Source organism: Geotrypetes seraphini, chromosome 11 (assembly GCF_902459505.1).
Source record: "Geotrypetes seraphini chromosome 11, aGeoSer1.1, whole genome shotgun sequence".
Taxonomy (NCBI): domain Eukaryota; kingdom Metazoa; phylum Chordata; class Amphibia; order Gymnophiona; family Dermophiidae; genus Geotrypetes; species Geotrypetes seraphini.
The window spans coordinates 61,635,154-61,660,395 of record NC_047094.1 but is presented as its reverse complement, the minus strand read 5'-3'; the positions used below and the strand labels follow the sequence as shown (position 1 = coordinate 61,660,395).

General features: G+C 44.1%; 1 protein-coding gene across 4 annotated transcripts in view; it reads right to left on the bottom strand.

Annotated features, from left to right (window-relative positions):
* CDKL4 (cyclin dependent kinase like 4) overlaps positions 1-25,242 on the bottom strand; it is a 175,270-nt gene that overhangs the window by 91,981 nt on the left and 58,047 nt on the right. For all 4 annotated transcript variants that reach the window (XM_033915109.1, XM_033915106.1, XM_033915107.1 and 1 more), the window contains exon 3: positions 21,862-21,983. In XM_033915109.1, the coding sequence (XP_033771000.1) occupies positions 21,862-21,983 (122 nt within the window). The remainder of the gene's footprint in view (positions 1-21,861; positions 21,984-25,242) is intronic.

The following is a 25,242-nucleotide window of genomic DNA, read 5'->3' as shown; positions in this document are numbered from 1 at the left end:
CATTGTTTAAGGGATTTCTTGTACATTTGGTGCTGGTCTTCTTTGATGAGGTCACTTCAGAATCTATTTCCAAGGAAGAGAAACTTTTTCCCTTTCACCCCCTCCTTCCTTGTGTGAGCCGGAACACACGGTCCCCGCAAGCAAGTAATTTTATATAATTTTCATTCTATTCATTCATAGAAATTAAAGTCTAGATAATGCCAGTCACATAACAAAACATGATTTTACAAAAATAATTCCCTGCACAGTCAAGCCTGCAAGGATTACTAGATGTCTTTCAGCAGCTCCCCTCCCTCCCTCCCCCTTACCTTTGTGGCCAAGTCAAAATGATCTACCAACAATAAAATTTTAAAAACACAAAGCACGCTGTACGCAGAGAAAATGTTAATTATCATTTATATTCCGCGGGTTTTCAAAGAGGTCAAGGCAGATGACTTTATGCAATGTCACCTCAGTAACAACTATACAAAAATAGACAAATATTCCCCCTCCCTTTTTACTAAACTGCGATAGCGGTTTTTAGCGCAGGGAGCTGCGCTGAATGCTCCACGCTGTTCTCGACGCTCATAGGCTCCCTGCGCTAAAAACCGCTATTGCGTTTTAGTAAAAGGGGGCCATAGTGCAAAATATAGACAGCAGATATAAATTCTCAAATCGGACACATTTTGATCACTAAGTTGAAAATAAAAACATTTTTCCTACCTTTTTGTCTGGTGATTTTATGAGTCTCTGGTCCTTCTTCTGATCCTTCTTCTTTCTTCTCCTGCCCCCCCCCTCTTTCTTTCTCTCCCCCTTGACCCCCTCTTTATTTCTGCCTTTATTTCTCTCTCCCTCTGGCCCCCCTCTTTATTTCTGCCTTTCTTTCTCTCTTCCCTTGGCCTCCCTCTTTATTTCTCTCTCCCCCTGGCCCTCCTCTTTCTCTCTGCCTTTCTTTCTCTCCCTCTTGACCCCCTCTTTATTTCTGCCTTTCTTTCTCTCTCCCCTTGGTTCCCCTCTTTCTTTCTGCCTTTCTTTCTCTCTCCCCCTGACCCTTCTTTATTTCTGCCTTTCTTTCTCTCTCCCCCTGGCCCCTCCCTCTTTATTTTTTCCTTTCTTTCTCTATCCCTCTAGCCCCCACAAAGCCATTGTGCCAATTTCTCCACTTCCATGATTCTTTCCCTACCCTCACCCCCAAGCCAGCAGCCGATTACTCCCTGCTCCTTCCCCGATGTCCTGAACTTCATCGGGCAGCAGCAGCATTCACAATTCACTGCTGTTGCCCGCTTCAGGCCTTCCTCTCTGTCGGGTCCTGTCTTCATGAAAACAGGAAGTAGGCAGGACCCGGCAGAGAACAAGGCCTGAAGCCGGCAACAGCAGCGAATTGTAAATGCTGCTGCTGCCCGAAGAAGGTAATGGAGCACCGAGGCAGACCGCTTCTCCCCCCTCCCAGCCGAACCCCCGCTGACCCTCCTATCTCCCCCCATGAACCTTTCCGACCCTCCCAGCGAGAGCAGCAAACCTCCTTCGCGGCTTTCTCCTCCCTATGCCGCGTCACTGATGATGTCATTAGTGATTCGGCAGAGGGAGGAGAAAGCCGACGCTACTGGAGGGAGGTTTGCTGCTTTCGCTGGGAGGGTCGGAAAGGTTCACTTGGGGGGGGGAGAGATAGGAGGGTCAGCGGGGGTTCGGCTGGGAGGGGGGAGAAGCGGTCTGCCTCGGTGCTCCAAGGTCTGGCGCCATTACCTTTTTCGCCCTTCCCGCCCTCCCCTTGGTATGCTACTGCTCTCCAGCTCTCCTTAGTTTGCCGGTTTTCTTTTTCGGCGACCGGCATGCTTTCAAAGAGCCGCGCATGCGCGGCTGCTCAAAGTTCAATCTTCTGCTCTGCTGCAACTTCCTGTTTCCGGTTGGGTCAGAGCAGAAGATTGAATACTCAGCAGTCGCGCGTGCGCGATTCTTTTGAAAGTGTTCCAGTTGCCGAAAAAGAAAGCCGGCAAATTAAGGTGAGGTGGAGAGAGGAAGCTGGTTAAACGATCGAGCCGACGTGCAGGTGGGCGCTGCGGGGACCGCACGATCCTTTATGCCTCACTGCAGTGACAAGACCATTCACCGCTCCACGGGGCGGTGATGGCCCCGGCAGTAGCCGCGGGTAAACCGCCACCGTGTCATTCTCTAGTTCTTAACTTGATAATATATTTTCCAGTACAGTAGATAGGTGTGTCATTCTGGACAAGCGGGTTATCTCCCCATGGCTGCAAGCCATATGCAGAAGAAATCCACTCCAGATTTTTTTCTGTGTCTCTCCTACTTCACCGCGAGCTTTACTGCCACCTGCAGTTAGTACCTAAGCAATGAGGAAGAATCAGGAGTAAGACCTTCATGAAAATGTAGGTGAAGACCTCTACGAGACCCCAAAATTATATTTTTAAGAGACACTGTGTTAAGAATTCAAGCTTCTGAACAATCAAATTCCTCCCTGTCAGCAAGAAACAATATGCTCTGTAAGAGATTTATCTTTGCCCCAGAAAGCTGGCAAGTATCTGCTGACTATTACAACATTGGTTATCTGCCGACAGTAGCAGCCTTGGATATTTTAGGACTTTCTAGAAGACGACGAACCCAAAACAAGAACAAGAAGATAAGCCCAGACACCATTACTGTAGGATAAGATGTCCTACCAAACGTTATCTAAACTACTAATGAAGGACAATGAAGCTCAGGAGGGGAGAGGGCCTACTCTCAGAAATTACTGAACTTAGTATTAAGAATACATTGTCAGGGAAATAGAAAGGTCAGTTTTGACTCTAGATGATATCATGCTTCAATATGGCTCCAAGATAAAAATTCAGACTATACAATTAGTAGATATGATAGATGTGTCAACCCAATAGAAAATGAGTATGTAATCTGTAACTAGGCTAGGCTACTGAACTAAAAGTATATAGACCAGGGATGTCCAACCTTTTAGATTTCCTGGGCTGCACTGGCCAAAAAAAATGTTTCTGGGGCCGCACAAACACGCAAACGCTGCAGCAAGACAGAGGAGGGAGCCAGCAAGATGGTAAACACCCGGGGGCAGCAGAGGAAAACACTGTATCGCTCTTGACCGGGGCCGCACAAAATACTTCACGGGGCTGCAAGTTGGACACCCCTGCCTTAGACTTTAGGATGGATCCAAAAACAGAAGTCGGTACTCTGTATATTATCCATTGGCTCAATGTGCTGTACTATTGTTCCATGTGAGCTGACTTTTGTCTATTGCTAATAAACCAATACAGTGGTGCCTCGCATAACGGACGCCTCGCACAGCGAACGCTGCGCACAACGAACTTTATGTCTTGATCCGTACAACGAACTTCGTTTCACACAACGAAGTCGCCCGAGCTGCATCCTTCCGCGCAGGCACTGCGCTTAACTGCCCTCTCTCCGCCTGGTTCCCTCTTGCCCCCCCGACTCCCCGACACGATCGGGGCAAGAGGGAGCTCAAGCCCTCTTGCCCCCCCCGACTCCCCGACACGATCGGGGCAAGAGGGAGCTCAAGCCCTCTTGCCCCCCCCCGACTCCCCGACACGATCGGGGCAAGAGGGAGCTCAAGCCCTCTTGCCCCCCCGACTCCCCGACACGATCGGGGCAAAAGGGAGCTCAAGCCCTCTTGCCCCCCCCGACTCCCCGACACGATCGGGGCAAAAGGGAGCCCAAGCCCTCTTGCCCCGCCAATTCCCCAACTCCCCGACAATATCGGGCCAGGAGGGAGCCCAAGTCCTCCTGGCCACGGCGACCCCCTAACCCCACCCTGCACTACATTACGGGCAGGAGGGATCCCAGGCCCTCCTGCCCTCGACGCAAACCCCCCCTCCCCCCAACGACCGCCCCCCCCCAAGAACCTCCGACCGCCCCCCCAGCCGACCCGCGACCCCCCTGGCCGACCCCCACGACACCCCCAACCCCCTTCCCCGTACCTTTCTGTAGTTGGCCGGACAGACGGGAGCCAAACCCGCCTGTCCGGCAGGCAGCCATCGACGGAATGAGGCCGGATTGGCCCATCCGTCCCAAAGCTCCGCCTACTGGTGGGGCCTAAGGCGCCTGGGCCAATCAGAATAGGCCCGGGAGCCTTAGGTCCCTCCTGGGGGCGGGGCCTGAGGCACATGGGCCCAACCCGACCATGTGCCTCAGGCCCTGCCCCCAGGAGGGACCTAAGGCTCCCGGGCCTATTCTGATTGGCCCAGGCGCCTTAGGCCCCACCAGTAGGCGGAGCTTTGGGACGGATTGGGCCAATCCGGCCTCATTCCGTCGATGGCTGCCTGCCGGACAGGCGGGTTTGGCTCCCGTCTGTCCGGCCAACTACAGAAAGGTACGGGGAAGGGGGTTGGGGGTGTCGTGGGGGTCGGCCAGGGGGGTCGCGGGTCGGCTGGGGGGGCGGTCGGAGGTTCTTGGGGGGGGGGGCGGTCGTGGGGGGGAGGGGGGGTTTGCGTCAGAGGGCAGGAGGGCCTGGGATCCCTCCTGCCCGTAATGTAGTGCAGGGTGGGGTTAGGGGGTCGCCGTGGCCATGAGGACTTGGGCTCCCTCCTGGCCCGATATTGTCGGGGAGTTGGGGAATCGGCAGGGCAAGAGGGCTTGGGCTCCCTTTTGCCCCGATCGTGTCGGGAGAGTCGGGGGGGCAAGAGGGCTTGAGCTCCCTTTTGCCCCGATCGTGTCGGGGAGTCGGGGGGGCAAGAGGGCTTGAGCTCCCTCTTGCCCCGATCGTGTCGGGGAGTCGGGGGGGGGCAAGAGGGCTTGAGCTCCCTCTTGCCCCGATCGTGTCGGGGAGTCGGGGGGGCAAGAGGGCTTGAGCTCCCTCTTGCCCCGATCGTGTCGGGGGTGCCAGGGACCACACGGAGTCACCCACCGTACCACCCGATTCGGGTAAGCGCAGGTATCGGTGGGTGGCTTATTTGCGGGGGGGTGCCTTATTTTACATTTTTTTCTAAAAAGGGGGGGCTGTCTTATTTGATGGCCCTGCCTTATCATCGGGGAAACACGGTAGAAAAAAAAAAAAAAATGAACAGTTAAGTCCCAGTTTTTGCCGCTGAGACTCTGCCCTCTCACTGTAAAATTAGACTCTACTTAGTCTGTCTTTAAATTTAAAAAATGTGTGTTGTTTTAAAAAACAATTATGTTTTTAGATGTATCTAAATAAAAATAATAACCAAAAATTTATCTTTTTTTATGTCATCTTAGCATATTTTATGCTACAGAACGAATTATTTTTTTTAACATGTATTGTTATGGGAAAACGCGTTTCACACAACGAACGTTTCACATAACAAACTTGCTCCTGGAACGGATTAAGTTCGTTGTGTGAGGCACCACTGTATTATATACAGCAATTGGGTTGTTGGGAGGTCAGTTGATGGGAAGGTCCGTAGCCCCCTTCTCATTTTGTGACCCCGACTGTCATGAAAATGCTGGATTTGTGTTTTACTTTTTTCCATTCCTGCATTTTCAATCACTCTCATGTGAGAGCCTTCCTTATTTCTCTATGCCTGTATATGTCATCCTTAGGCTTGTAACATTGCACAAACGATTTTCTTTCCTTCCTATCCTTGCTTGCTGATGGGAACATTTATTTCCTGGTCTGTTCAATTCTTACGAATCTCCCGTATGTTTTGAAATTATCCTTCTGTTGTGAGTGTGTGATACACTTTTTCTTTGTTGTTCTGCCTTTATTATCTGTATGCAGTTTTGAGATACAAGCATTCTCTCAGACTTTTCTCTACTTTCTGAAACTTATGCCATAGTGATGGTACATAAATTGGATTATGTGATAGTTTCTTCTGTTGCATGAATACTGTTTCCTATCTTAAGGATAGTTTAGGAGAGAATTGATGGGTTATTATCCTTAAATAAATAACTGAATAAATACCTAGGAGCGTTTCCTGAAGCAAGTGAGTTTAAAAGAGAGAAGAAATGTATTAGTGAAAAATGGGAATTTATAGCAAGACACTAATCCGATATTAAATTACAAGTCAGCCTGATGGTATGTGAGAACGGGAGATGAGAATGTTATCAAATGCAAGATTTGTAAAAAAAAATGAGAATTTATGTATACAAATTGAGAGCATCCCAATAAGGTTCATTGTTAGAGCCCATATGAACATGTAAATGCCATAATTGACTACACTAGTCAAATACAAATGTGATCACTGCCAATGTATTCAAGAGTTTTGTATTGGAGCATTAACCAAGGATATGATATCAAGCTAAGTGATTTTGGCCTCATAGATGCGTTCAATTGTTCATACTAACATAGATGATAGTATTTTAGACAAGAATTAAATTAAATTGAATTATAAACTATTTATAAAAATTTTAATGCAAATAAAAACAGCACAGATAATGAATATATGCCACTAGTGATATACACAGCCTTCCCAAATTGCATATGGCTGGTGATAGCATGTCTGATGAGTTTGCTTACCATTGGAAAAGTATATATATATTTAAAAAATTTAGGTGCTGCATTTTGGGACATTTGCTATATCAATGTAATACACATGTTCCAATATACTGCAGATGGCTATGACGACTTAATTTTGCTGTTTGCACTTTTGAATTCTGGTAGAATCATCTTTTTTTAAACATTTGTTGAGGGCTTCCATTTACAGATTATCCAAAGGAGAGATGAGTTCTCCCACATAGAAAAGACTGAGCTACAAAGATAGAGACTTAACATGTGCCTAGTTTCTGGAAAAACTGTCCATAGCTGAATATTGCGGCCTGACGTGGATCTACGCGGCGTGCCAAGCCTTTTGTTCATTTGCCACCGCAAAAGGACGGATTTTCTGATTTACTATTGCCATGGGGGTCTTCGGCCTAAAATGGCAGAGTGAAATGCATAACACTAGACTTTGACTTTAGTTTAATTTGTTTTCTTTGCAACTATGGACTTATTGTTGATTTAGATTCTTTTATGGACTTTTGAAATACCGATTTACTTATATAGCTCAGTATGCTATTTAATATCTTCATAAATGATCTAGAAACAGGAACGAAGTGCGAGATAATAAAATTTGCAGGACGACACCAAACTATTTAATGGAGCTCGGACTACAGAGGACTGCGAAAAGTTGCAAAGGGACTTGAACAAATTAGAAGAATGGGCGGCGAAATGGCAGATGAAGTTCAACATTGAAAAATGTAAAGTATTACATGTGGGGAGCAGAAACTCGAGGTACAACTATACAATGGGAGGGATGTTATTGAATAAGAGTACCCAGGAAAGGGACTTGGGGGTAATGGTGGACATGACAATGAAGCCGTCGGCACAGTGTGCAGCGGCCGCTAAGAGAGCGAACAGAATGCTTGGTATAATCAAAAAGGGTATTACAGCCAGAACGAAAGAAGTTATCCTGCCGTTGTATCGGGCGATGGTGCGCCCGCATTTGGAGTACTGCGTCCAATATTGGTCGCCGTATCTTAAGAAGGATATGGCATTAGTCGAGAGGGTTCAAAGGAGAGCAACACGTCTGATAATAGGTATGGAAAACCTGTCATATTCTGAGAGATTGGAGAAGCTGGGTCTCTTTTCCCTGGAGAAGAGGAGACTTAGAGGGGATATGATAGAGACTTACAAGATCATGAAGGGCATAGAGAGAGTAGAGAGGGACAGATTCTTTGAACTTTCGAAAAATAAGAGAACAAGAGGGCATTCGGAAAAGTTGAAAGGGGACAGATTCAAAACAAATGCTAGGAAGTTCTTCTTTACCCAACGTGTGGTGGACACCTGGAATGCGCTTCCAGAGGACGTTATAAGGCAGAGTACGGTTCTGGGGTTCAAGAAAGGATTGGACAAATTCCTACTGGAAATGGGGATAGAGGGGTATAGATAGAAGATTACTGCACAGGTCCTGGACCTGTTGGGCCGCCGCGTGAGCGGACTGCTGGGCACGATGGACCTCGGGTCTGACCCAGCAGAGGCATTTCTTATGTTCTTATGTTATGTTCTTATGTTCTATGTGCTTTATTGGAATAGTGCTAGACCTATTGAAAGCATTATATGTTTGTTAGGTGTACTGTTTAAAATGCTTGTATGTTTTTTTCCATCCTGTTTTTTTAAATCTTGAACTGTATCCTACCATTCCCTACTTCAAGGGGCTCTTCCTATGCCCTTCTTGTGGCCCAATTAGAATGTAATGCTATGCAGAGAAGATGAGGATACCATTGGCTGATACGGAATATGGACCGTGCCTGATGCCACAGATGCTGCCTAATGACTTTAACCCATCTGCCTTTTCTGATCCAGGGGTAGAAGTTTCTGAATTAAACAGTGCGATATGAAATATAATAGCATAAAGAGATCTAATGTGTTTACCTGGACTTCCATCTTGACCTGTAAGCATGACCAGGTCTGGAAAGATCTAGCTTGCAGTTGAAAGTTTTGTTAATTTATTCCCCTAGAGGGGAAGCCCTGATAGATTTCTTGACAGGATGAAGCCTTTAAATATCAAATGTACAATCAATATAAGAATTTTCCAGATATTTTTCTGGTCAACTATTTCTATGCTTCATGTGTTTTATTTGTTTTCTTTTGCTTTCATGTATTATTGTCATATGCATGATTTGTCCTGCGTCCTAATGAAGCTGGTATCATATTAGATTAGGAGTGGTAGTGACAATTGTCTTCTTAATTTACTAAGCTTGATTCCTGAGTAGTGGCCCTTCCTCCTCTCCTCCTCCTGGATGTGGATGACTTTGTGGCAACAACAACAAACCTTTGATCTAGAGAGGTGAAGCCTCCTTAGGGTTCAAGAGGGGAATGAGGAAGAATCAGGAGTAAGACCTTCATGAAAATGTAGGTGAAGACCTCTATGAGACCACAAAATTATATTTTTAAGAAAGACACTGTGTTAAGAATTCAAGCTTCTGAACAATCATATTTCTCCCTGTCAGCACGAAAAAATATGCTCTGTAAAAGATTCATCTTTGCCCCAGAAAGCTGGCAAGTATCTGCTGACTATTACAACATTGGTTATCTGTTGACGGTAGCAGTCTTGGATATTTTAGGACTTTCCAGAAGACGACGAACCCAAAACAAGAACAAGAAGATAAGCCCAGGCACCATTACTGCAGGATAAGATGTCCTACCAAAAGTTATCTAAACTACTAATGAAGGACAATGAAGCTCAGGAGGGGAGGGGGGCCTACTCTCAGAAATTACTGAACTTGGTATTAAGAATACATTGTCAGGGAAATAGAAAGGTCAGTTTTGACACTAGATGACATCATGCTTCAATAAGGCTTCGAGATAAAAATGCAGACTATACAATTAGTAGATATGATAGATGTGTCAAACCAATAGAAAATGAGTATGTAATCTGTAACCAAGCTAGGCTACTGAACTAAAAGTATATAAGTAGCATACCGGTTGCCTTAGACTTTAGGATGGATCCAAAAACAGAAGTCGGTACTCTGTATGTTATCCATTGGCTCAATGTGCTGTACTATTGTTCCATGTGAGCTGGTTTTTGTCTATTGCTAATAAATCAATATTATATACAGCAATTGGGTTGTTGCGAGGTCAGTTGATGGGAAGGTCCGCAGCCCCCTTCTCAGCCTGCAAAAGCTCCATCAAATCATGTGAAGTAAAGGAAAATGGGAATCTTCCCAAACCAATAAACTGTTCTGCTTGAACATAACAACACTTGATCAATGAACAACTAACAGCCAACAGAAGCATCAAAGGAGCTCAGGTAGCATCCCTGTAGATGATAAAACATATTATATTGCATTTTTTCAGGGCCCAAATGCTCACAACGCACCCTTTAAGAACCTGACCACATCCAGATGAGAAGCTAGAGCCTCCCAGGGGCTTAGGATTGAAACAGGAAAGAATGGCTATCTGAACTCTCAGAGCAGACTGCAAGGCCCTTCTCCAGGCCTTCTTGAAGGAAGGCAAGAACCACTAGGATTGACGCTGAGCTCAGGTCTTCACTCTTCCAAGTGCACCAAATCTGAAAACACTGCTAAGCCTTAGAATACACAGTAATTGTTGACTTCTTCTTGCTGTGCAAGATGGTAGCTACCACTCCAGCCAAGTAGCCTCTGCACACTCAAGATCCAGGCCATAACACCAAAGTGGACCACATCCTGCAGGACTATGGGACCCTACATGAGAAAGTGGTCCGACAGGGAAGTTTGAAACCCTGATCCAGCTGCAAACCAAGTCCACATACCATGGGGCCCCTAAGTCAATCGGATGCCACAAGAATGACCTGACCCTGGTGTTTCTCGATTCTCTACAGAAGACAGCCTATCATGGGCCATAGAGGAAAGACATAGAGCAGGTCCTCCTGCGGCCACGGCTGAACCATGGCATCCAATCCTTCACTTCTACGCTCACAAAGGCAGCTGAAGAACCAAGCTGCCTTCTTGTTGGATGCCGACACAATCAGGTCGAACATTTCTCAACTCTATATTGGAAAGCTCTCTGGGACAGAAACTATTCCCCTGGATCCAGAGTTTGGCGGCTGAGATAATCTGCCCACAAGTTGTCTACTCCTGCTACATGAGCTGCTGAGAGCGCCAGATGTTTTTCCACCCAGCGAAAAGAACAGTTGAGCCTTCGGCCGCAGAGGTGCACTTTTGGTCCCCCCTTAACAATTGACATAGGCTACTGCCATGGCATTGACCAAGAAGACTCTAACTGCCTTGTTCTGGAGCGCATTCTCAAAGTACAGGAGAGCCAGCTGGATTGCTCGAAGCTCCAATCAATTGATCAACCACTTTCTTTTAAAAGGAGACCAACATCCCTGGACTGGACTGTCCACGCCAAGCACCTCCCAGCTGTAAAGACTGGCATCTGTCACGATCATCAAGGTGGAGATCCAGAGGGGAATGCCCCTAGAAAGAGGATTCAACCACCAGGCTAGACTGCACTGGGCCTGTCATCCAAGGAAGCTCCAGATGCAGCAGATCCCTTTGTGGACTCCAACGGGAGATAAGTACATCCTGGAGTAGGTGCAAGTGAGCCCTCAACCAGAAGACTACATCTATGGTTGCAACCATCAACCCCAGAGCTCGCAAGTATGGCCAGGGTGTTGGGGCCTGAGTTTCCAGAAAGGCACATTATCAACTGGTGAAGCTTCTCCTGGCATTAACTCGAGAAGAAACACTCTGTTCATTTCCGTGGTGAAGCGCATCCCCAGGTATTGCATCGGAACGAGTAGGGTCTTCCAAAAGTTGACCACCCAGCCTATTCTCTGCAGCAACTGGACAACTTAGTGAACTGCTTGGTGTCCTTCGGACCCAACTGGGCCCTGATGAGCCAATTGTCCAGATATGGATGGACTATGATCCCGAGGTGGGCTGCCACAACCACCATCATCTTGGTAAAAGGTCTGAGGCCCTGTCGCCAATCTGAAGGGCTAAGCTACAAATTGGAAGTGCTGTTGCAAAGTTTGGAACCTCAAGTACCTTCTATGCTCTGGAAAAATGGGAATATGACGATAGGCCTCCGTCAAATCCAGAGAGGCCAGATATTCCCCCAGCACAACAGAGGCGATCACTGACCTCACCATTTCCATTCTGAAAAAAGGAATTTTGAGGGCCGCATTGACCACTTTGAGATTCTGGATTGATCTCCAGTCTTCGAAGTCTCTCTTTGGCACAGTGAAGTATATTGAGTATCTGCCAGCGTCCAAGTCGGGCTCTACTACCCTACATTGGATGCCGATGAAGGCACGCGTAAAGTTCAAATTTGTCTGTTTCTGCTTTAAAGCATTACACGGACTTGCCCCCAAATACATTACTGACCTTTTCTCCTTCTCAACCAACAGACACAAGAGAAGTTCACATTCCAACTTCGTTTCCCCCCCCAGTGAGAGGTTGCAAACTGAAAAAACACCATGAATTCCTTCTCTCACACCAAGCAGCATCATGGGGTAAAGACCTAGAACAATTACTTTCACCCTCTACTTATGAGGAATTTAGGAAACGTCTAAAAACACACCTGTTCCTAAAACATCTTGACAACTGATCCACTTATCTCTTTCCTCTCAATAGCGACCTACTGTCCTTTTGATCACTTTTCTCCTCAACAATGAATTTCCTGTCTAATTACTTCTCTTTCGTCTTCCCCTCTTGAAGTCAGTCAATTTGTACCTTTGCTTAATCTTTTGTAAACCGCATAGAACTTCACGGTATTGCGGTATATAAGCTGTTATTATTATTATTATTAGAATGGGCTCTATGGCCACTAGATCCAGCAATCTCTGGACAGTGGCTCTGACTTTGGTCTCATTGTCTGGTCTCCCCACCGGAGAGCTTAGAAAAAGTTCTGGAAGAGGCCAATAAAACTTGAGCTTCTACCCATCTCACAGAATGTCCAGCACCGAGCGATCTGTGGTGATGTCCACCCACTCCTCCAGGAATACTGAGAACCTCCCCTTGATCTGCAGAAGGTTTGCCAAGGGCCTGGCATCATAACTGCTTCTTTGGGACAGAAAGAGAGGGGGCTCCCAAAAATTATGGGTGCCTTGCTCCACCAAACCTTTATTTGGTGCTGTGATAAGATCTCTGACCAAGGGACCTCCAGGAGTCTTGACAATATCACCTGAAAGAATGAAAACTAGAAAGCTCCCAGTCCTTAGAACTGCAGTCCTGCACACTAGCCATAAGGTCTAAACCTTTACTGAACAAAAATTGCCATTTAAAGGGCAGTTTATCGAGGGTTGCCTTGGATGAAGAATCACCAGACCACTGTCTGATCCAGTCCAGCCCAGCCCAGCCCAGCCAAGAGGGAGGATCTTAGATGCTCAGTCCAGCCCAGCCCAGAAGGAGGATCTTCAGGCACTGGCACCGGCATGTCCTGTGCGTTGGTGCTGGTGCCAAATCGGGGTAAGGGATGTTATTTGGGTGCTCAGCGGGGGATGTAGGATCGCGGGGGCCGTACCGCAGGGGGGGGGGGGGAGTATGGAGCAGCGCCTGTGGCCTCGAGGGGGGGAACATATCAAGCGAGTTTCCATTCATTCCTATGGGGAAACTCGCTTTGATATACGAGCAATTTGGTTTACGCTTCTGGAACGAATTATGCTCTTAAACCAAGGTTCCACTGTAATTAGTAACCCCAAAGATGAAGCCAAAAATTAGCGAATTGAGTTTTTGGCCAAATTTGGCATTGAGGCATCAGAAGAGGGCTTAACATAGACTTTTAAAAAAATTCTAAAAGCTTACTAAGTAAAAAAAATTGCACCAGTAGACTAAATTTCAGGCTGATGTTAGCAATACCCTTGAAGTTATTCATTTGTTTCGTATTAGAGAATGACACGGTGGCGGTTTACCCGCGGCCACCGCATTTTAGCCGCGGGTCACCCGCCGAAAACGGGGAAGAAAACTAGCAGTCGCTGCGGTGACGGGGACAAGGGCATTCACCGCCCGCGGGGCGGTGAATGGTCTTGTCTCCGCAGTGAGGTATCAAGGATCGCGCGGTCCCTGCAGCCACCGCCCGCCCGCCCGTAGCATTTAGCCAGCTCCCTCCCTCCACCTCACCTTAAATTTCGAGTTTTCCGGCTTCCTTTTTTCCGAGCCGCACGTGTTCAAAAATCCGTGCACGCGCGGCTGCGCGAGTCAATCAATCTTCTCCTCTGACGCAACCGGAAACAGGAAGTTGCAGGAGAGGAGAAGTTTGATTGACTCGCGCAGCCGCGCGTGCACGGATTTTTGAACACGTGCGGCTCGGAAAAAAGGAAGCCGGAAAACTCGAAATTTAAGGTGAGGTGGAGGGAGGGAGCTGGCTAAATGCACGGCTTTTTGAACGCGTGCGGCTAGGGAAAAAGGAAGCCGGCAAACTCGGAACGAATATAAGGTGAGGTGGAGGGAGGGTGGGGGCTGCTGGACCATTCTTCATTACTTTGCCATACTAATTCCATTCTATGTTAGGTGCCACGGACTCAGATTCGAGTCCTAGCGATGATGAGTTAAAGATCCCAAAAGAAGCCAACTTCTAAATCCAGTGGTTAGAGCTACACTACACTCCTTGTGACCCTGGGCAAGTCACTTAATCCCTATTGCTTCTGACACAATGGGCAGTTCCAAAGACCAAGACTGGCCAGTGTCAAAGACAGGATGCTGAGCTTGATAGACCCTTAGTCTCCACTGTTTTTAGTGATCAACAAAGTTCTATGTTTCTATAATCACCCTAATTCTGTTATCATTGGACTAGATATTCAAAATGATTTAAATGGCCAGGACAGGCTCCTGGCTGTTCAAATCATCTGTCCAGGGCTAACCAGGCATTTTCAATCTTCATGTTCAGCCCAAATGGTGTCACACAATTCAGCAAAAATACCCAATGTTGTTCCTCATAATTTAAATATTGCTCATAGAAGGAACAACATTGGGTATTTTTGCAAATGGAAGTTGGAGGGTTAATTCCCTTGAAACAGCCAATTGAGTGAAACATGAATTCATGCTGGGACACAAGATAGGTTGAATTTGTTTTGAATTTAAAAAGAAAAATGATCAATGAAGAATACTATAATGGCAAGAAAATATAATGATAAAACAGCAACTAATTTTGCCTATTTTTATATATTAAAAAAGTACTACATAAGGTGAATGTCCATATTGCTGTCTGTTCTGCTGAGCACTGACATTGAAACAGCAAAATGCATTTATTGCACACTTGTCCTCTGTCGCAAACATTATGGTGGTATATTAGTTGTGTTAATAAAAATTTATAAACAAAGCCCTGCCAGCTGAACATCTCTTTCTCTAGTTCAGCAGCAGGAACTTTGATTTATAAGAATGGAATACGCTAAATATTAGAGTACTAAGGCTTATATGGATGCTGCGGTGACGGGGCGGTGAATGGGATGGCAGTGGCGGTGACGGGGCGGTGAATGGAATGGCGGTGACGGGGCGGTGCAGAGGATGGTGGGCCGGGGACGGGGCGGTGACGGGGACAGATTTTTTCCCCGTGTCATTCTCTATTTCGTATGACAACATACAAAAATTTTAAGGCCTCTACTTAGGCACCTCTTACTACTTTGCATGGTTTAGTGCCATAAGTTAGGGCATCTACATGCCAAGTTTCATTAAAATTGAAGATGGTAAGGTGGGGACCACTTGTACAGTTGACATGGACTGACCCATTAACTTGTTCAGAAATGGAGTGGGATTGAACAAGAATAACGCTTAGAGCTTATTTTTTCAGCACCATATAATTTGGCCCATACTTTATAAAATATGCACACATGCATTATTTGTCTCTGCAACTTTAGTAGTGAAACAGTTATACTTCTGAGAAGGAAGCTCCTTGTCTATGAGGTAAACAGATCTGCTGCTAGGACTGGTGTGTTGGTGAGAGAAGTTGCCTGTCTGAAATATGCAGAGCCATTAAACTACCAAAGTTAAAGACACATTTTTATTAGGAGAGCCCCAAACAATACCCCTAGAATAGTGGTCTCAAACTCAAACCCTTTACAGGGCCACATTTTGGATTTGTAGGTACTTGGGAAGGCCGCAGAAAAAAAATAGTTAATGTCTTATAAAAGAAATGATAATTTTGCATGAGGTAAAACTCTTTAAAGTTTATAAATCTTTCCTTTTGGCTAAGTCTTAATAATAATATTGTAATTTGTAACTAAATAGACATACGATCAAGAAACTGTTTAATTTTACTTTCGTGATTATGATAAACATACCGAGGGCCTCAAAATAGGACCTGGCGGGCCACGAGTTTGAGACTACTGCTCTAGAACTACAAAGCCTGTCTCTGATCACAAACTGCAATGCAATCAGAATGCATGATAGGTCAGTACTACTACTACTACCACTACATGATGGCAGATAAAGGCCCAAGGGCCATTCCAGTCTGCCCATAATTTCTGTACAAGTTTACAAGTTGTTTTTCTAACTTGATTCATGTTAGGGGCTAATGATAATAGACCGTTTACTGGTTACAATTTGCTTTGGTTATCTTTACAATGCAAGGTTTCCAGTACAAGTTATACCTAATTCGACACACAAAAAGTTACAGTGTATGATACAAATTATCCTTATGGTTCTGGTACCAATATACATGTCTTTGTAGTCTATCGTACAAGGGTAGGGGTTTAGGTGAAGAGGTATGTTTTTATTGCTTTTCTAAACATAAGAACATAAGAATATCCTTACTAGGTCAGATCAACAGTCCATCAAGCCCAGTAGCCCGTTCTCACGGTGGCCAATCCAGGTCACTAGTGCCTGGCAAAAACCCAAGGAGTAGCATATGCCATGCTAACGACCCAGGGCAAGTAGTGGCTTCCCCCCTGTCTTTCTCAATAACAAACTATGGATTTTTCCTCCAGGAAATTGGCCAAACCTTTCTTAAAACCAGCTACGCTATCCGCTCTTACTAAAACCTCTGGCAACGTGTTCCAGAGCTTAACTATTCTCTGAGTGAAAAAAATATTTCCTCCTATTGGTTTTAAAAGTATTTCCCTGACAGAGGGGAATCAAGATGGCGGCGGATCAGTTGCTGCTATGAGCGTCTCATCCTTACCCGACCATTTTCCTTTTATATAGAACTGCCTGACGGAGTTCGGCGTTCTATACCTCTGCTTTTATTATGCCCCATAAGAAAAGGAGGCTTCTGTCCAGCCGAATCTCCCCATGTCTGGACAGTTGAAAATGGACCACTTCATGACAAGCACCCCGTCTACAATCTGAGTGGAGCAGCCTACTTTGGCTTCGGAGGAAGGAGCCTCCAAAACTTTTGGGCCTGAGATATCTTTGTCTCCTCCATTCATCCTGCCTCCACTGCGCCCGACGTCAGAATTCAGCGACATCGTGGTGTCTCCAATCCTAGGAGGGCTGTTGTAGACACGCAAAGAGAGAGCTGAGCTGTTGCCTTTTCCGAGGTTCGAGTCATTCAGGGAGTGGGAGAGAGGAGTTCCCCCGCGATGGTTACCCTGGACAGCATCTGGTGTATGCTACAAAGGCTGGAAGCTGTAGTAAATAAATCATCTTCTGAGTTTTCTACGGTTGTGAGTAAAATTGACGACTTAACAAAATCTGTAGAACTTATTAAAAAAGAAACAACTGATAAATTTGATTTCATTAACAAAGAAGTATCTTCTCTTCAACAATTAACTGGGAACATGGCTAAGGACAAACTTTTTACTCAACAGAAGGTTAAATCTTTGTTTCCTTAATTTTCCGAAAGCTACAGGGATGACATGTTTAAAAAATATTTGTCTGAAATTCGAACATTACCATCTGAAGCCATGCCGCCCATAAATCGCCCTGATGTGACTAAATCTACTCAAGAACGCAGGAAATTATTCTTGAATATGAGACAAGAAGTAAAGGCATTGGGGGCTACTTTTTTGCTAAGTTACCCATGTAAATGTTTAGTTAAATATGTTGGTATAAAATATGTCTTCTTTGCTCCAGAGCAACTTAAGACCTTTTTGGATACTAAGAGGCTGGCCCAGGAAATCCAGGGATGATTAAAAGAAAGGCAGATGATGTTGTAATCTGTTAAGCTTATACTTTATTGTTAAATATTCATTCATTGATGATCTCTTTATCATTCTGTATTCCCCTCAGTATTTTGTTTTGTGGTCTGAGGAAGAGATAATAATTTGCTTATACTTTGGGATATTGTTAATTCCCTTTGTTTTTTCTATTGCTTTAATGCCTTACTCTCTGTATTTCTAGAACAAGTGGCTACTTGTAAAATTTATTGATAAAATGAATAAATAATAAATATAAAAAAAAAAGTATTTCCCTGTAACTTCATCAAGTGTCCCCTAGTCATTGTAATTTTTGATGGAGTGAAAAATCGATCCACTTGTACCCATTCTATTCCACACAGGATTTTGTAGACTTCAATCCTTCAAGGGATCTGATCTGCAGGGGCAGTCGATTCCAGTGACTCGGTATGAAGTGGGAGTGGACCATTACTTTGCGGTTTGCAAATGAAGGGCATGACCAGGGGGCGTTTTGAGGCTTATTTCATCCTGGTTGCCGAGCGACCAGTTCGGCATATACGGAGGAAGCTTAGTCATCACTTAGGCCGGCACCATGTCATGCAAGGATTTGAACGCTAGCATCTTCCTCTCTCTAAGAGATCCCAAATGCCTATCCTACGCTTTCTTGAATTCAGACACAGTCTCTGTCTCCACCACCTCTTCTGGGAGACTGTTCCACAAATCTACTGCCCTTTCTGTAAAAAAAAAGTATTTCCTTCGATTACTTCTGAGCCTATCACCTCTTATTCATCCTATGCCCTCTCATTCCAGAGCTTCCTTTCAAATGAAAGAGACTTCATATCATCCCTCTCTCACCTTTCCTCCAAAGTATACATATTGAGATCTTTAAGTCTGTTCCCATACACCTTATGACAAAGACCACACACCATTTTAGTAGCCTTCTTCTGGACCAACTTCATCCTTTTTATATCTTTTTGAATGTGCGGTCTCCAGAATTGTACACAATATTCTAGATTAGGTCTCACCAGAGTCTTATACAGGGGCATCAATACCTCCTTTTTCCTACTGGCCATAACTCTCCCTATGCACCCTAGCATCCTTCTAGCTTTCGGTTACAATCTAATCAATCATATCATAAGCTCCTATATCTCATGACATAATGGGGTATATCTACTAAAGTGTACTAGCTAATGAGCTTTGTAAGTGCTAACACAGGACCTTCCTAAAAGCTAAGCCCTTTTCTAGTGTGCCTAGGAAATAAAACAATCTCTAGTTATTTCTTCAGGTTGTGCATTAATGTTTGCATTAACAAGCATAACCTATAAAATATTGATGGAGAGCACTTATTGCCTCCTATTCGAGAGGCACTAAGAGGTCCCACACTATGGATATGCTAACCCAGTGTTCTTCAACCTTTTTACACCTATGGACCGGCGGAAATAAAATAATTATTTAGTGGACCGGCAAACTACTAAGACTGAAATTTTTTTTAAAAAAACATCACCACCCCGTCCCCGCGAGCTCAGTCCCAGAAACCATCTGATCCCATCCGCACAAGCCTCAAATAGTTATGATTTTATATTGAACATATTTTATTAAAGTATAAAAAGAAACAATATTCTATATAATTGTCATTTTATAAATACAAATAATACAGGGCAAAGATCAACAAAACCCCTGTCTCCCCTCCCCTTCACATATATCCCCTCTACTATCAAGAAAACTGAATAAGCCAAATTATTACAGAATGCTACACAAATATCATGTAACAGAATACCACAGTCACACATGACAGGAATGGTGTTAGGGGAGTGGAACTAGGGCAACTGCCCCCTGTTCAGAGAGAGCCGTAAGCCAGCTGGAAGCTAAAGAAGCACTGCCTGGGCTTTGCACTCCCCAGTTATGTCTAGCAAGATAAATATTTCAAATCTGATATATTTGAATCACAAGATGGAAATAAAATTATTTTTTTTCTACCTTTTGTCGTCTCTGGTTTCTGCTTTCATTGCCTTTTCACTCTCTTCCAGCCAGTGTCTGCCCTAAGAACATAAGAATTGCCACTGCTGGGTCAGACCAGAGGTCCATCATGACCAGCAGTCCGTTTACGCGGCGGCCCTCTGGTCTAAGACCAGCACCCTAACTGAGACTAGCCCTACCAGCGCATGTTCTTGTTCAGCAGGAACTTGTCTAACTTTGTCTTGAATCCTTGGAGGGTGTTTTCCCCTATAACAGCATCTGGAAGAGCGTTCCAGCTTTCTACCACAGATCTTCCTTACGTTTGTACGGAATCTATCCACTTTCAACTTTAGAGAGTGCCCAACTTTAGAGAGTTTTCCCTGACTTGCAGAGGGTGAACAACCTGTCCTTAGCTACTAAGTCTATTATCAAGTTTATCAAGTTTATTAACACAATTTGATTAATCGCCTATTATAATCACTAAGCGATGTACATAGTAAAAATATATTCCCTTCAGTACCTTGAATGTTTCTATCATGTCCCCTCAATCACCTCTGCTCAAGGGAGAAGAGGCCCAGTTTCTCTAATCTTTCGCTGTACGGCAGCTCCTCCAGCCCCTTAACCATTTTAGTCGCTCTTCTCTGGACCCTTTCGAGTAGTACCGTGTCCTTCTTCATGTACGGTGACCAGTGCTGGACGCAGTACTCCAGGTGAGGGCGTACCATGGCCCAGTACAGCGGCATGATAACCTTCTCTGTCTCTTCAGTCCAGCATCTGCCCCTTCCATTCACTGTCTGTCTTTCCCTGCCATCTCTCCTCCTGCCCCCCCCCCTAATTTGGTCTGGCATCCATCATCTTCCTTCTGTTCCCCTCATGGTCTGGCATCTCTGTCCTTCCCTCCCCCCTGTGGTATTTAGCATCTCTCTCTTCTAATTTCCTCCACTCAGATCTGATATCATTCTCTGCTCTCTCTTCCCTTTTCTTCTCTGGTCTTCCTTCTCTATTTTCTGCCTCCATCTAAATTAAATTCTTTCTTACTATTTAGTCCCGTTTCCCTCTTTTCACTGTGTCTACCCACAGCTTGTCACCCCTTTCCCTCACCCCTCCATTATCTTACTATTTTCTTCCCCCTTTATTTATCTCCTCCTTCCATCCAGTTTGTGTTCTTTCCCCACTTCCATTCAGCATCTGCTCTCCCCTCTCAACTGACATCCATCTGCCTTCTGCTCTCTCTCCCTTCTTCCCACTTCCATCATCTGTCCCCTTCTCTCTCTCATCTCCTCCATTCCATCATCTGCCCCTTCTCTCTCTCCCCCCACCAACTTCCATCATCTTTCCCCTTCCCCTCACCTTTGCGGGTCACTTTCTTTCCCCTGAGGGTGGCTCATGTCAGAGGGGAAGCTTTGGCCGAGCAGAATTGCTTGCAAGGAATAGTTGAACTTACTTGATTGATGTCGATGCTGGGGCCCGTTGCCGTTTGAAGGAAAAAAAAAAAGGGACCTGCAAAGGCGAGAGGAAGGGAAACCTCCAGGACAGCTCCTCTTTGCCCAACTTCAGCGGCCCAAGAGTCCAGATCAACAGCGGCAGTTCTGTGTACTTTTAACTTCGGCACAGAGCTGTCCCTAAGCAGTAGTTTAGCGCGGTTTCATGAGGCAGCCTCGGGGCCTTTACTAGGCCGGCCCGCTTCGATGATGCGATGTGGGCCGGCCTAGCAAAGGCCCCGAGGCTGCCTCATGAAACTGCGCTAAACTATTGCTTAGGGGCAGCTCTGTGCCGAAGTTAAAAGTACACAGAGCTGCCGCTGCTGGTCTGGAGGTGCGGAGACAAGGCAGGAGGCATACGTGGTGGAAGGCAGGAGTCCCGGCACAGCGACTGCAACAGGATGTTACAAGTCAGCTGACGCCGGCCTTTCGTTGTGGCGGGGACCGAATCCTTTGCGGACCGGCAAGATGTTTTTGCGGACCGGCACTGGTCTGCGGACCGGCGGTTGAAGAACTGTGTGCTAACCAGTTAGCATGTGGTAATCATGCTGGGTAGCATGCCCATGCCCATTCTGTCCCTGACATGCCCCCTCAGCACATATATACAGATTACTTACCACAAAATGCTTTATTATGCTTTGTGGTAAGCATTTTCATGTGCGTTAAGCGCACATTAGGACTTAATACCCTTTAGTAGACATATCCCAATATCTCTGGCCATTGGCTTGGATCAAGCAAGGCATCAAGGTTATTAAATACACAAACATTTGCTTAACACAACAATTTAATTAAATACAAGAAATAATTTACTTTGGCTTTTAACAATGCTAATTAGCATTTTACTTGTCTTCTTGTTGATTATGTATGCGTAACTGTGAACTACTCAGAAGAAGTGTAGCAATGCATGGGTATTAAATTTAACTAAAATAAAAATTATATAAATTATAATTTCCTTCTTTAAAAATGTTTCAGAGTTTGATCATGAGCATATTTACCCACTGGGGTTCTTCTCCAGCTCATTGAGAACAGTGTGATCACAATACTCGAATACCAGGTGCAGCTTCCGCTTCCTGCGGAACACCTCCAGCAGATTCACCAAGTTGGCATGTTTCAGTTGCTGCAGAACAAATGAAGGGTGCTGATCAGGGTAGTCACTGGACAGAACAATGATCGTAGGTAATAGCTGCTTTAGGTGCCCATGCCACATTCTGTTTTGGGCTTTTATGCTCAGAGATGACTCAAAAAGATTGTGTGGACTACCCTTCCCAAATACTCCCTCCCCCTTAGAGCTCGGCTCCCAAAGCAGTTAGCTCTTCTTGCACACCTTTTGTGTCAGCCCTGATGCTGGTTAATATCTGAGCTAGGGCTGTGCAGGCAGTGGCATACCTCTGTTCATACTCATTGTTAGGGCCACAGAGTTTTATATTAGTGCAGAAATACTTCATTTAATACCAAGTTCAAGAGTCTGGAATCTAAAGGAATTTGCACAGTGCTGCTGTTTGGGTCTTGATATGTCCAAGTAAGTGGAACCGATATTTAAACCACTGTACTGTACATACTATTCTACTTACCTGGACAAGGCAAGACCCAGAAAGCAGCAACAATCATGATGCAAGCAGCAAAAGACTAAAAATGTGCATAATCTTAGTTACATCACTAGAATAATGGTTCTCAACCCCAGTCCTCAGAGTACACCCAGCCAATCAGGTTTTCAGAATATCCACAATGAATGTGAGATATTTAGATGCACTTTCTCCTTAGTATGCAAATTTCTCATATGCATATTGGGACTGGGTGCGGCCAAGCTGGGCTCAGCAAGTGGCCTAACCCAGTCTACACCAACCTCGGCCGAGCGGTTTGCGAGGTTGTTTTGGTAGCTTAGTATGGCTCAAAATAAAAAAAAGTCCAAAAACTTTGGTGCAATAACTTGGATAATGTTTATTGTTTCACCATCATAAGCACATTTCAAATAAATTCTCAGGTTGGTATCATCTTCATAAACAATAATTCTCAGGTTTGCATTACCTTGTGTTTAAGTCCAGCATTATTGTTTCACCATCATAAGCACATTTCAAATAAATTCTCAGGTTGGTATCATCTTCATAAACAATAATTCTCAGGTTTGCATTACCTTGTGTTTAAGTCCAGCATTCACAAACCAAACCAAACAATTGCAGTTCAAGCCAAAATAATAATAGTTTATTTTTATATACTGCCAAACCATCAGTTTATGGTTATTCACAATAATAACAGTCACTCTATTTAAGGCCCTAAGGTAATAGATATTCTTCTGAGTGAGATAATTAATCAATCAATTCAAAAACAAATATCACACACTCACTATGTTACATATTCTTTCACTGCTTGCTTCTTATTTTTCTGTAGATTCTTCCATGAAACTCCCAATTAATCCATCATTCATTAATCATTTTAATAATTGATTCTGTGACCTCAGCGGCTACACTTGGATTTCATATTTCATGTAAAGCCCAAGTTATACTATAGCCAGCCTCCTCATCGGTCACTCTTTTATCTTATCTTACATTCAATACATGAAATCCAAGTGTAGCCGGAAGCCCCATTCAGTGTATCAACATTGAGATAAGTTATTTAAGGTTTTTATACCATAAATTTAAATCAATTGAAGAATTTGAATGTAAGATAAAAGAGTGACCGATGAGGAGGCTGGTTACGGTATAGCTTGGGTTTTACAAGAAATATGAAATCCAAGTGTAGCCGCTGAGGTCACATTAGAATCGATTATTAAAATGATTAATAATTAACGGTAAGGATAATGTAAAGTAACGCAAAGTAACTCCACGTAAAGTTATGAAAAGTTATGTAAAGTTAGGTAAGCAAAGTTTGTAAAGTTATACAAATAATTGTAATGTCATCGCCTGGAAATGACCAGCCATCTTCTAATGTAATCCGCTTAGAACCGCAAGGCACAAGCGGAATAGAAATCACTAATGTAATGTAATGTAATGTAATGTAATGTAATTAATGAATGATGGATTAATTGGGAGTTCCATGAAGAATGTAATGTAATGTAATGTAATTTATTTCTTATATACCGCTACATTCGTTAGGTTCTAAGCGGTTTACAGAAAATATACATTAAGATTAGAAATAAGAAAGGTACTTGAATCTACAGAAAAATAAGAAGAAAGCAGTGAAATAATATATAACATAGTGAGGGTGTGATATTTGTTTTTGAATTGGTTCACAATAATAATGCACTAGGCATTGGAAATACAAAGCCATAAGGCATTGATTAAGAATATAAATTACATAATTCAGAATAATAAAACATTAAGCAAAGAAGTTTTCAGTATCATAAAACTATTAAAAATAGAAATTTCGCAATTCAATTGACAGCACAAAAAATCAAATAGGAAGTTAGATGGATTTATAGAATAAAGAATGGGGGCGTGGCTTTTCGGGTAGTTGAGGAGCTCTGTAAAATCAGGCTATTTATGGTATTTTAAAGTATTAAAAAATCGCGAGTCACATCAGTAAAGTTTTGTTTTCAGTAGCGGAATGGCTTCGGGCAAGCAGTGTAAAAGCGCGTCAGCGGGAACAGGAGCAGGAAGTGTCAAGAGGTCAAAGTTGGAGCCGACGTCTCCTGCATTAGTTCCGCTTCCAATGGATAAAATAGAGAACAGAGACCTTATGAAGGAATTGCAACAGATTAAAGAGATAGTGTTAAATAACGCAAAAAATATAAAAGAGATCAAAGAAGAGGTAGAAAATTTAAATAAAAGAATGCAAGTAGTAGATTTAAAAATTGAGCATATAGAAAAACATGTGGAGAAAACTGAGGCAGAAATAACACAATATAAAAATGATCACAAGGAGATAGAGATATTAAAGAAAGAACTGGAGGATCTGTCTAATCGCGAAAGACAGAGTAACTTAAGGGTGCTTGGGTTACCAGAGGGGAAAGAAAAAAATGATCCCATAGCCTTTCTCAATAATTTTCTACCGAAAATTCTGCCAATAAAAAGCAAGTATCCATTGAACTGGAAAGGGCGCACAGGATCCCAATAAGGAGGTCTAGTAATCAAAAAGGACCGCGTCCCCTGATTTTTAAGATGCTCAGATACCAACAGGTGGAGGAGATTATTAAATTGGTTAAGAAGAACAGAAACCTCAAATGTCAAGATGCAAAGATACATATAATACAGGATTTTGCGAAGGAGACTGCTTATAAATGAAAACAACTGTTACGAGTTATGGCCACAGTTAAGAGCGTTGGGAGCCAGATATGGTTTAATTTATCCAGCAATTATGAGGGTTACTCATGAAAATAAAACTTACAACTTTGAAGATTCTGCTAAGTTAAAAGAGATCCTGGATAGGTGTGAAATGCCTAT